The sequence below is a fragment of the Lontra canadensis genome, unplaced genomic scaffold (assembly GCF_010015895.1).
Source record: "Lontra canadensis isolate GAN:19392208 unplaced genomic scaffold, GSC_riverotter_1.0 scaffold7, whole genome shotgun sequence".
NCBI lineage: Eukaryota > Metazoa > Chordata > Mammalia > Carnivora > Mustelidae > Lontra > Lontra canadensis.
Genome location: NW_022631001.1, coordinates 29,930,664 through 29,943,991, shown reverse-complemented (window position 1 = coordinate 29,943,991; position 13,328 = coordinate 29,930,664). Strand labels below are relative to the sequence as shown.

General features: G+C 47.6%; 1 protein-coding gene across 1 annotated transcript; it reads left to right on the top strand.

Annotated features, from left to right (window-relative positions):
- The first annotated feature begins 2,051 nt into the window (after positions 1-2,051).
- HPX (hemopexin) lies at positions 2,052-11,150 on the top strand. The gene is made up of 10 exons (XM_032853324.1): positions 2,052-2,175; positions 2,326-2,390; positions 2,487-2,558; positions 2,736-2,857; positions 4,482-4,632; positions 5,321-5,533; positions 5,800-5,931; positions 10,293-10,423; positions 10,503-10,665; positions 10,804-11,150. Exons 1-10 carry the CDS (start codon positions 2,093-2,095, stop codon positions 11,061-11,063), a joined length of 1,392 nt encoding a protein of 463 aa, XP_032709215.1. The 5' UTR covers positions 2,052-2,092; the 3' UTR covers positions 11,064-11,150.
- The last annotated feature ends 2,178 nt before the right edge of the window (positions 11,151-13,328 follow it).

Genomic DNA, 13,328 nt, shown 5'->3' with positions numbered 1-13,328 from the left:
CAGCAGAACTGCCTGCCATGCAGAAGACTCGGCCTGTCTAGTCCCTGTGGAGGTGGGGCGGGGGAGATGGGCAGGGGCTGGGGGAGGGCATGATGGGGAGGTTGGGAAGCAGAGACGGGAAGGGGAAGGCTCCTCTAATGCTATCTAAGCCCCCTTAGGGTAGAAAAGAATTAGGAAACAGTAGTGGAAAAGTTTCACAAATCACTCTTCCAGGATAGGTAGACCCAGGGGTGCTGTGAAGGGAACCAGTGCTGTGTGGGGAAAAAGAAGCTAAACTGAAAAATTGCCATCCCATATATGTGCTCAGAGTCCTGCTAGGCCAGAGGAGGCTGCTCCCCTGGGCCCGCAGGACTATGCCATGTCCTGATAATATGACTACTGAAGACCCTCACTGTGGATTTCCCTGGCCCCCCTGCCTCTCTCTCTCTCTCTTAAAAAAAAAAAAAAAAAGCACATTTTTATTTGTAAGTCAAACGAGAACATTGGGCCTGAAGGCAGAGGGCTAGTGGTATGTTCCAGAAGTCCCACAGATCTCTGTTTTCCTGTTGAGAGAAAACTTTGCAGAGTAGAAGAAGAATTTGAGACCTTTGCTAAGGCTATATAGGGGAATGTCAGGGGCATGGAGCCATCTGACAGGGATCAGGGCCCTTTGGGGCTGGACTGGGGAACAGGGGTCCTGGAACCTCATCCTGGGCCATAGCTGACTGCCCATATTTGTCTTCTGATTCAGCAGCCAAGCCTCAGATGGGGATGAGGCAGGCTTTGGGAGTGGCCCCAAGGAGTACTGAAGATAGCAGTTACTAGAGATAGCAGGTAAGATTCTAGCGCTGGAGGAAGAGAGGCATGTGGGGATGAACACTGGAGAGAGAAACAAGACCAGGTAAAAGGCAGTGACAAGGGGACTTGTGACCCCGGCTCACAGTATGCTTCCCATTATTAGCACACCACCAATTCCCGATATTCCCCTCACCCCAGAAGCAAAGAAGGAATTCCCAGAAGGAATTGTTAGGAATTCAGTTGCAACATTAGCAACACTAGTTAGTAGGCAAAATCCATTATTTTTTTCATTCAACAGTTATTGAGCACCTATTATGCACCAGGTAGTATTTTAGGTGGGGAGAATGTAATGGTAAGTAAGACGGGCAAAACGAAGGAAAAAAAGCAACAAATAAATAGATGAAATTTCATGATTTAATAAATGACACAAAAGAAATATGTGAGTGTCTGAAATGGCTAGTTAAGGTGGTCAAGAAAGGCTTCATTCAGAAGATAGCATTTAGGCAAGGCTCAGCAGTAAATATTGTGAAACCCCAGTTACAGTTCTGTTTATTCTGTGATGGGTAAATAAAGCCCTTTTCCCTTAAGGTGGAAATTCCCAGGAAAGACTAATTACTAAAATGCAATCTGCAAGAGAGAGACACCTCTTTCTGCCCCATTCAGCCCTTCCCACCCAGGTGATTTTTCTAAACACTTTGCCAGTGGGGTGGGTGGGGGAGGGGTGGGACTTGTACATATGGCGACAGTGAAATATTATTGACCCATCAAGGGCAAACATGAAGGGGTTTGGGAATGCCCCAAAAGACCCTTGATGAAGTTTGTAAAAAGAGTATTTCTAAGTGTGTTTGCTAAATAGATATAATTATCAGTGTCTTTATCTGTCTTAGAACATGGCTTGACACTTAGTACACAAAAATGGTAGTTTCCTCTACTTCTTTCCTCCCCCCACCCACCCCACTGTAGAGGTCCAACCACAGCAAGGTGATCGTCAATCATTCTATGTCCTTCCTTGACCTTATGGGCACTTGGACCCATCACCAAGGTGATGAGAGTCACAGCCGGGTATCAACGCATGGGTTAGTTACTGCTCAAAAGTCATTGAAGGGGGATGGGGCCTCTTGCCGGGAAAAGTTAGTCTTGGACTCAGATTTCTGTCCAGACCCTGACCTTATTTGCACTGATGTAATCAGCTAATATTGGCATAGTTGTGAGAGACGGGACTTGGAGGATCAGCAGGCCATGGTGGGGGTGGTGCTGCCACCATCTCTATATAGGGAGCTGAGCTGGAGTCCAGAGCTGTCTGTAGGGCCTCAGCATGGCTCGGGCACTGGGAACACCCATTGCACTGGGGTTGGTGGGCCTATGCTGGTCTCTGGCTGTTGCCCACCCTCTTCCTCCGTGAGTAAAGCTTGAGCTGGGGAAAGACTGGGGACTGGGTTAGACTGGGTTAGGGCCAGTTTTTAGGCCAGGGCAACTGTGAAGACAGGTGTGAAGAGCGAAGGGAGAGGAATTGGGCCCAGTGGATCCAGACAACTGTCTTCTCTCTAGGGACGGTACTCCAGGGAACAGGACTGAAGGTGGGAGTGGGACCAGAGGGAACCCAGCTGTGACTGGTAAGGCCCTGTCTCCCTGGAGTCTGTCTGTCCGGCTGTGTCTCTGCAACGTATTACCTGACTGGTCTTTTCCTTGCACCTCCCCCCCCCCCCCAGAACTCTGCTTGGATGGCTCGAGCTTTGACGCTACCACCCTGGATGAACACGGGGCCATGCAGTTTTTTAAAGGTAGGAGGGGCAGGGATTGGGGCATTTGGGACTTCAGACTTGGTCCCATTCTCCGAGGGTGTATCTGTCTGTGGGAGATCTTAGAAGTTAACTGAGGGCATCACCCACAGCTTCTTGGTAACTATCACAGGAGGCCAAAACTTTGTTCTGGGTCCTCAATGAGTGTGTGTTTTTCAGGGGAGTTTGTGTGGAGCAGTCAAAAATGGGTCCGGGAGTTAATCTCAGAGAGGTGGAAGAATTTCACCAACACCGTGGATGCTGCATTCCGCCGTGGTCACAGCAGTGTCTTCCTGATCAAGGTACTGCTGGGGCAAGGTCAGGGCTGGGCCAGGAAGTGCTGGAATGGACACTAGAGACCCGCCTTCAGGTAGCCCTAGATGGACCCCTTACAGTGGCTTCCTGGTTTCCTGCCCCTATGCCTTCCTTCCCTGAAAAAGCTCAAGCTAAGAGAGTATACGTGCACGTGGGCCTGGCAGTCATAGCAGCTAGTGGCTCTTCTTCAGGCCCAATCTCTATCCAGACCTCTCTGCTACTCCTCATGCTGTTGGCCATCCTTCCGTCCTGGTAATGTCTTCCTTTGGTCTCTGACTCTGCCTCACATACTCTTCATATGGTGGCCAGGCCGTTCATAACAATGGCACCTGGCCAAGGGGTGAGGAGAAGATGAAATCTAGTCTGCTGTGCTCATCAAGTCCCATGTCCTGGCCCAGGCTGTGTCTGCTTGGAGGAAGGGCACCTTCTCCTAATTTGTACAAGGTGCCGTGTGCTTGGGGCAGCCTTCACTCCCAGCTTTAGGTTCCCTCCTGCCTCTTTCTTGCTGTTTTCCAGCTTCCCATCCTCAGCCAGTCCCTGAATGTTCCTTGGAGATCTGTCCCAGCCCTTCAAAACACCCTCCTGAAGTGATCACAACTACTATCATGGCTCTGAGGACTCTCTATGTTGTGGACACCAGATCTGGCTCCTCCCAGAGCCCCAGATATCTCTTTCCAATTTCCTGGCAGATATCTTTGGCTTAGATGTTCTGTGGGTACCTCAAATTCAGTATCCCCCAAATCAAGTTTAGTATCTTTCTTACAAACTCACCCTTTCTGCTGTGTCCTCTATTTCATTAAGTGGCACCACCCTGTGCCAGTTCCTGCAAGTCAGGTACACTTGGGTCTCAAGATCTGGCCTTTGGTTATCTTTTCAGGCTTATCTCCTACCCCACCAAAATCACTGTGTGCCAGCTCCATGAGACTACATATAATTCTCTGAGCATGCTCTGCACCTGCTCTCCCTCTGCTGGTACCACCCTTTATACAATTGTCACATTGAATTCCTACTCCGTTTTCAACTCTTGGCCCCAATGCTTCCTCCTCTGTGAAGCCTTCCAGGAATTCTCTGGGTAGGCTTAAGCACTCCCTCTATATTCCCCATGCACTTCACCTGTTTCTACTTTGGTGGTTGAATGGCTAGGATTGTAGGAACCTTTCTGCTTTTGTACAGTGGACTCCTTGAAGGCAGAGACTGTCCTGCCATCCCTTTATCCCCAGTGCCTTTCACAATATGGTAGTCATTCAGCAACTGTTTCTCAAGTGAACAGATGAATAAACAAATGGATAGGTGAATGAATGAATGTATGAATGGATGGATGATTGCAGGGTGACTGTGGATGTGTTTGCCAAGACTAATGGTATTACAGATAATGTGTCATGAAAGTGTCAGATGTGTGCATGTGCTATAGCAACAGGGGGGGATTTGCACAGTCAAGCTAATAGTACATATTTGTGCAAGGGGCAGCACACTGTCATCCACAGGTTAACTGAAAGTGTGTAGGGGCACAAGGGGGATATTGTATAAATGCAGTAGATCAGAGATGTAATGTATGAATGCAGGTGGCAGTATGTGGGGTCCACAGTTAAAAATAGAGTGATTTGTATGCAGGGAGATAAAGTCTGGGTGTATCCTCCTGAGAAGGAGAAAGGATATCCAAAGTTGCTCCAAGAAGAGTTTCCTGGAATCCCATCACCAGTGGATGCAGCTGTGGAATGTCACCGTGGGGAATGCCAAGAAGAGGGTGTCCTCTTCTTCAAAGGTCAGCACAGGCTGGAATAAGAAAACCTGGAGTAATGGTGGGCTGGTGGTGATTGAGGTAGTGGCAGGGATGGTGGTGGTGATGGAGCACCATGTGGCTTCCCAAGGAAGGGAAGAAATAGAGAAGCTGGTTATGGTCTAGAGGTCAAATAGGGGAAGGAGAAGTCACCCTGCATGACATACCGGGGTGTACTTCTGCTAAAATTCTTCACTGTTCCCCATCATCCTTAGGATGAATCTATGTACTTTAGTCTTACATACAAGATTCTCCATGGCCAACTTCCTACTGACCCTCTAGCCTTGATACTCATCATGACTTTACCTTGAATATGAAGTTCCAGAGACTCTACACTGTTCCCTGTACACCTCACTTGCTTCATGCTTCAGACTTTCCTCCTTCTGGAGTTCCATCTCCTCATCTCTGCCCTGTAATTCCTGCTTTAGGTATGAGTTTAAATATCACCTTCTCTGGAAACATTTCCCTGTCTCCTCTAAATGCACTTGCTGAGCCAGTCATATGCATTTTGCTGCTGAAGTTTATTATATGATCACTCTCTTCAACTGTTTCCCTGCTGGGCTGTGAGTTCCACGGGGCCAGGACTGTATCTGGCCCATCATGGGCCCCACTGCTAGCTTAAGGAAGGGCATAACCTGGCCTCACTGAATGTTTGTTGACTGATTGGACAAAGGTAACCAAACGTGGTTCTGGGACTTGGCTACGGGAACCAAAAAGGAGCGTTCCTGGCCAGCTGTTGGGGAATGCTCCTCTGCCCTGCGATGGCTCGGCCGCTACTTCTGCTTCCGGGGTAACCAATTCCTGCGCTTCCACCCCATCACGGGAGAGGTGCTTCCAAAGTACCCTCTGGATGTTCGAGACTACTTCATATCCTGCCCTGGCAGAGGTGAGAAAGCCCCAGCCCCTGCAATCCACCTGAATTCACCTACCTTCCCTGAGTTTGCAGACCCCACCTACCCTAGCTCCTACTTTATTTCTGTGATATAGCACCTTGGCCCTTGCCCTAGCCCAATCTCCATTTTGGACACTCCCAGTTGTCCTCCTATGGAAGAGGTGTACATCCCCACTAACCCTAGCCATCTCGGCCACCTTGGACTTCATTCTGACCTCCGGCCTCCCTCTATGTTCCCCCTCACCTATTTCTCTTCCCAGGCCATGGACACAGGAATGGGATGGGCCATGGGAATGGTACCCATCATGGCCATGGGGATATGCACTGTAGCCCACATCTAGTCTTGTCTGCACTGCTTACCGACAACCATGGTGCCACATATGCCTTCAGTGGTGAGAGATGCCTCCTGACTCCCCCATCTCTGCCCTCCATACCTCCTGTCTCTTTCATATATCTCTGATTACTTCCTCCATTTTCATCACTGCATGCTTTATTTTGTCCCCTTGGGTCCCAACCTTAGCCTCCTCGGCATGCAGTTTTTTATCCCTCATCTCCTCTGGTGCATATTGTTCAACCTTGTCTCTCATTGCCCAGGCCTCTAACTTCATCTACCTGACTACCTCACAGGACCATCTACTCTCAGGTCTGTGCCCTCTTTGGGTCTCTATGATTCCTCATATTCCCTTAGCTCTTGCATGTCTTGCTAGGTCCTCTAGCTCCCCTTAAGCATATCCTCAGGAGCTCAATCTTTTCCCAAGTGCCTCTTGGTTCTTAGCTCAGGCCTCTGGGCACAGCATTACCTGGGATGAGATGTTCCTATTGCTGAGAACCAGCCAAGAAACTTTGGGTCCCTTAGACCTCTAGGAGATAGATTTGCTGGACTAAGGAGGTTTCTTCTCTTAGTGACCAGATAGACATCTCTCTCCAGACCTTTGGCATTAGTTAGTAAAAGCCATGTAAGGATACCTAGGGATGTTCTGGCATTGGTCAGGCAGAGAGTGATGAGTCTTGATCCACCTTGAATAGCTCCAAGAGAAGGAGTAAACAAATACTCAGCCTAAGATATACATATGATCAGATATAAATTTAAAATAGTGGTGAGAACACAGAACAGTGAAAATCCATTTTTGCTCCTAACTCCTGGACAAATCTGATCAGATATGACTACCATGGTATAATGGAAAAGACACAGTTGTGAGGAGAGTATATCCTCACAACAGGAATGCATGGTGTAGTGAGAACATTCCTCCATGAAGAAACACACACCTGCAATGAAAATATAGGCTTATACCGAGAATAAATGCCATAGTAAGAACACATAATTATCAACATGTAGCTGTGGTGAGAGCATGGGACCATTGGGAGGACAGACAGAAAAAGGGAGACAGAGATAGAGGTAGGTAGGTAGAGCTATTGAGGAAACAGGGCCGCAGGGACCACATAAAGATGTACAGAGAATACCCAACCATGGAGAGATCATAGAACCTCCAGGCCATGTGGCCATGAATAGAATGCAGCTGAACTCCTAAATCAAAAGTATTAAATACGTTTCCTAGCTGATGAGAGAACACTGTTACGTTAAAAATCCCCAGCTGAGGTGACAATCCTAGTGTGACCCAGCTACTCAGCATAGAGCTGGTCCTCTCCCATCTCTGACATATCTTTCTCTGTTCTCTGCCCCCTAGCTCCTTACCCATTGTTTCTGCTTTTTCACAATGTTGGCTTGCACAAGGCCCATCATGCCCTCTCCCTTCTCCTAGTCATGATCTTTCAGCCTCAGGTCCAACTGGAAACTGCCTCTGCTGCTCTCTTTTTTCCTGCTTGGGTTGCCAGAAAGGAAATCTGACTGACCCAGCCCATATTTTTATTCTAGCCCACACTGAAGTGGTTGCTGGCCAGTTTGTGCATTGCCTGGTGAGGGCTCATCACTTATTTCCTCTGCACAAAGAGCACCACAGCCCATTCTCAAAATAGGGGTCATAAGCAGGGTAGTTTCTGCAGGAGGTGAAGGTGGCTATGTAGTCACTATGACATGCCTGGTAAACAGCTATAAAGGGAGCTTGTGGCTATCGTGAGAACATCGGCTATTTATGCAACAAGTGTTTATTGAGAACCTGAGAGGCATCAGATGTAGTTCTAAGCACTGGGATACAGGAGGCAGCATGGCAGATGAGACAGGTGCCCTCACACAGCCTGACAAGAGGAGAAAGGACCATAAGAAAAGGAAAGAAGAGAATACTTTCAGGTAGCAGTGAAGTGTTATGGGAACATCAGGATGTTCCTTATCCTCAAATATCATTTGGAGGTGGTATAAATGGATTTAAAAATTGTTGATGTTTAAAAATATAAAATAAAAAATGTTAGGTGTCAAAGAAAAGCTGTGAAGAAATTAAGACAGGATAATAAGATAGAGGTGAGGAAAATGAGGGGGACCTTCTTTGAAGAGATGCTTTTTGAGCTGATATTTCAGTAATAAAAAGGCATTAGATAAGTAAAATAAGATAAAATCAGAGAGGGAGGCAAACCATAAGAGACTTATTTTATTTATTTGTCAGAGAGAGTGAAAGTGAGTGAGCGAGAGAGCACAAGCAGGGGGAAGCACAAGAAGGAGAAGCAGGCTCCCCACTGAGCAGGGAACCTGATGTGGGACTTGATTTCAGGACCCTCGGATAATGACCTGAGCCAAACGCAGATGCTTAACTGATTGAGCCACCCAGGTGTCCCAAGAGACTCTTAACTATAGGAAACAAACCGAGGGTTACTCTAGGGGAAGGAGGTGAGAGGGATGGGATAACGGGGTGGTGGGCATTAAGGAGGGCACTTGAGATAATGAGAACTGGGTGTTGTAAACAACTGATGAAATCACTAAATTCTACCCCTGAAACTAATCACACTGTACTTTAAATTGAATTTAAATAAAAAAAAATTTTTTAAAGCATTAGGTACATAAAGCACTGGGGGAAAAGCATTTTAGAGAGGATAGATAGCATATACTTTGAGGAATCAGGAAAGGAGGCCAGAGTGGCTAGAGAACAATATAAGAGCAGGTGAATGGCTTGAAAAGAGGGAGACAGGGGACAAATTACATATACCTGGTAAGGATTTTCAACTGTGAAAGAAAACCAGGAGGGGGTCTTGAGCAGGGCCGTGATATGTTCTCACTTATTTTTTTTTCTTTTAAAGACTTTATTTATTTGACAGACAGAGATCACAAGTGGGCAGAGAGGCAGGCAGAGAGAGAGGAGGAAGCAGGCTCCCTGCTGAGCAGAGAGCCCGATGCGGGGCTCGATCCCAGGACTCTGAGATCATGACCCGAGCCGAAGACAGAGGCTTTAACCCACTGAGCCACCAGGCGCCCCTGTTCTCACTTATTTTTTAAAGAACATCCTGGAGCACACAGTCATTAGAGATACAATGGTGTAAGCAGGGACTCCAGCTAGTAGTTCTTGCAGTTGTCTGGATTAGAGGCAATGATAGTGTGGACTAGGATAATAGCACCAGAGGTGGTGAGGAGTCATCTTGATATCTTTTGGAGGTCGAGGTAACAGCATTAACCAATGGACTGAATATTGGTTGGAGTGGGGAATGAAAAAGAGAGGTCTTAAGAATGATTTAGCTTTCTGGGACTAGGCAACTGGGTGACTGGTGGTTTCCTCTTTCTAAAATTGGTAAAGATGAGGTAGGTGCGTGTGTGCGTGTGTGTGTGTGTGTGCGTGTGCGTGTGTGTTTGGCAGGGAGCAGACATCAGCTTGGACACTGCAGAGTTTTGGTGTCTAATGGCCCCAAGTGGACATATTGGGCAGGCGGTTAAGTTTGAGCCTGATGCCCAAAGGAGAGGTCTATGAAAGCTGAAGAGAACAGATCCAAAGTCATCAGCATGTAGATGGTATTTAAAGCCCTAGACTGGGTGAAATCACCAAGAGAGTGAGTGTAGGTAGTGAAGAGGCCCAAACTAGAGGATTCCAATATAAGATATCAGGCTGAAGAGAAGGGTAGTAAAAAAAAAAAAAAAGAGGAACACTGGAAGAGGCTGGTATCACAGAAGCCAAGATCCAAAAAAAGATATTTCAAGAAGAGAGTCGTGAGCAGTCAAATGCTGCTGAGAGGTGGAGCAGGATGGAGACAGAGAATTGACAATTAGATTTGGCAAGTTGGAGGACATTGACGACCTTGAAAAGTACGGTTTCAGTGGAGGAGGGAAACAAGTGTAAGTGAAGTGGTTGAGGAAGGAGAGGTAAATGGGAACTTACATAATTCCCTTAGTAAATCTTTATGAGGAAGGGAGAAGAAAATTAGGGCACTTGTCTGGCTACTCCCTCACTCTCCTGCCACATCAGGGGATTAGGGAACACAGCCAGAGTGAGAACACTTGGTGGGATCATGCTGTGGTGCTTCTCTTTTACCTTCTGGTCACTGTCCCTCATTGTCTACAGTATCTCTGTACATGGATGTCTGAGATGCATAAGGAGCCCCTGCCAAACCCCATGACATTGGCCTCACTTGGCACCTTAGCCACTGTTCTCCATGCTTGCCCTTCTGTCAGGCCCCTAGTAACTCCAGATCCAATCAGGGCACCATGCCAAACTTTGCTGCTCAAGTCCTGCTCTATTTCCTCTCACCCGGCCTCTTCCCTCTTGGCCTCTGGATGTATTCTCTCCACCTTCTCAGGACCTATCCCTGCACCTGTTACTTGCCTATTCACTGCCTGGCCTTTTACCATCAATACTAGAGAGGTACCTCTGATACCCGACAGGGTCCCACTACTGGCGTCTGGACACTAGCAAGGATGGGTGGCACAGCTGGCCCATTGTCCATCAGTGGCCCCAGGGTCCTTCAGCAGTGGATGCGGCCTTTTCCTGGGACAGTAAAGTCTACCTAATCCAGGTATGTGTTGGGAAAGAGGCTTGAAATGGGGACTGGAAGAATATCCAGCTCTATGCTGATTAATTCCTTTGTCTTCCAGGGCACTCAGGTATATATCTTCCTGACAAAGGGAGGCTATACTCTAGTAGATGGTTATCCAAAGAGGTTGGAGAAGGAATTTGGAAGCCCTCATGGGATCAACCTTGAGGCTGTGGATGCAGCCTTTACTTGTCCGGGGACTTCTCGGCTCCACATTATGGCAGGTGAGGGGCATCTGGATACCAAAGGGTGGCTTGTTTTGCTCCTTCTCCATTGCATAGATCCCCATCGGGGCATGGGGAAGGGTAAGGTGAGAATCCCATGATGTGGAAGCAATGTTTTGTCTGTCGCCTTCTTCCCAGGACGGAAGCTGTGGTGGCTGGACCTGAAGTTAGGACCTCAAGCCACATGGATGGAGCTTCCTTGGCCCCATGAGAAGGTTGACGCAGCCCTCTGTATGGAAAAGTCCCTTGGCCCCAGCTCATGTTCTGCCCATGGTCCTGGCTTATACCTCATCCATGGCTCTGATTTGTACTGCTACAGTGATGTGGAGAAACTGAGCACAGCCAAGACTCTTCCCCAGCCCCAGAGAGTGGAGAACCTCCTGGGCTGCAGTCATTGACAGGAGGGTTCTTGGGATGAGTCTGGCCCAGTTCCTTCTCCCTATTTTCCTCACAATAAAGCCAGAGTGCATCTTTGCTGGACTCAAGGGACCCTGGTTGTGGAAGAGTCTCATTTCTTTCCTGGAACTGAGGAGCTAGTAATATCTCTTTGGAGGCTGTCAAGTTCAAACAAGGCTGTGGGAAGCAAGGGAGGAGAGGGTTGAGGGAAAACTCCCAGAAGTAGACTCACACTCTGGACCATGGCCTCATCTGGTTTAAGGCTAACCCCTCCTGACCTGGTGGCCCCTTGCCTTATGTGAATTTGGTGGATAGAAGAGTAGACTGACAAGCTCCACCTGCCAAACACGGCTTTGTACTGGGAGGCCAGGCCATTAAGTGGCTTTTGATAAGTACCAGGTACCACTGGACCAGGAGAACTGCCTAAGGTTCCTTCACCAGCCTCAATGGCTGGGAGTCCCTCCCAGAAGCCCAGGAGATGAATCTGGGCTTCTCAGATCAGGATGCATCCAGGGCTTGAGGTTGGCTATGGCTGGAAACAGAGGTTAGGGGTGAGGCACCAGAGCTGTGGGGTCCACTCTGAAGAAGTGTCTCGAGCTTTCCCCTTCATCCATGATGGAGTCTAGATGATTCTCATAGGGCTGGGTACCCCTCCTTCAGTCTGAGAGGTGGGGGTAAGGCCAGAGTCTCAGGTCTGGGCCTTACTCAGTTGATGTGCTACATCTGGGCCCATCACTGTGTCATGCCAAAGCGCTTTGCGGTGTCTAAACAGTTATCCAGCAACTCTGGTACTTAGGTTAACTTCCTCCTCTCTATCAAAGGAAGAAATTTAAGTCTCTTCTTTCTTCTCTTTTCCTACCTGCTCTGTCACAGGGAAGCCTCCAGCTTGTCTCCAAGGAACTCCCAGAAAAGGTCCCACTCGTGCTTCTTTCATTCACTCCGCAGCTCCTAGGAGCAGAACAGTGTGTCAGTCAATGAATCACACAGTCTGTGCCTCAAGAATCTCCAACTGTACATTAGAGTAAAGAGGGGACCCCAGACAAGGTGTTAGATACATGCAATAAAGTGAGATAGAGGTGGAAATTAAGGTGGAAGAGCCTATCTATATACAAAGGAGAGTTGAATCAGCAATACCTGGGATGGAGGGGTTAGAAAAGGCCTCACACATAACACTTAATCTGAATTTTAAAAGATGAATAGAATGTATGGACGTCCTTTAATAAATTCAGTACCTACTATGTACTACCGTGCCAGGAACATTATAGGCAGAGAAGGCAACATGAGCAAAAAAAAAAAAAAAAAAAAAAAAAAAAAAAAAGCCAGAGCAGAGGAAATAGCAGGACTGGGAACCACAGTTACTTAGGAGGGCTAAAAGAGGGGTTGGTGGGAGATGAGGTTGGAGAAGGGGCTTGTCAGCTCATGTCAGGCTAAGAAGTACAGCTTTTGTCTGTCTTTGAGGCAATGAAGACTTACTAAGAGACTTTAAACATGGGCATGCATGCTGAGGTTTGCATTTTAGAGAGATCATTCTGACTATGGAAGAGAGGATGCTGGGTGAAAGGAGCCCACAGTGAATGTGAGGAGATGGCTGAGGTGGGCGCTGTGGCCCACGTGGTAAACCACATAGGTCTGGGCACTGGGTGGCAAAGGAGATGAAGAGAAAAAGGCAGATTAAGAATATTTAGAAGATGTAATCAGAGAGGGAGACAAACCATAAGAGACTCTTTTTTTTTTTTAAAGATTTTATTTATTCATTTGACAGACAGAGATCACAAGTAGGCAGAGAGGCAGGCAGAGAGAGAGAGAGAGAGGAGGAAGCAGGCTCCCTGCTGAGCAAAGAGCCCAATGCGGGGCTCGATCCCACAACCCTGAGATCATGACCTGAGCTGAAGGCAGAGGCTTTAAACCACTGAGCCACCCAGGTGCCCCCCATAAGAGACTCTTAACCATAGGAAACAAACTGAGGGTTGCTGGATGGGAGGGGAGTGTGGGGATGGGGTAACTGGGTGATGGGCATTAAGGGCACGTGATATAATGAGCACTGGGTGTCATATACAATGGATGAATCACTGAACTCTACCTCTGAAACTAATAATACATTATATGTTAATTAACTGGATTTAAATAAAAAAATAAAGAAACTGCACCAAAAATATTTAGAAGACAGTCTATAGGACTTGCTGATAGATTGGATAGAGGAGTGAGGGAAAGTGAGAAATCTCACATCCAAAAGGCTCCATGGGTCCTTTCCCCACTCACAATTGTAC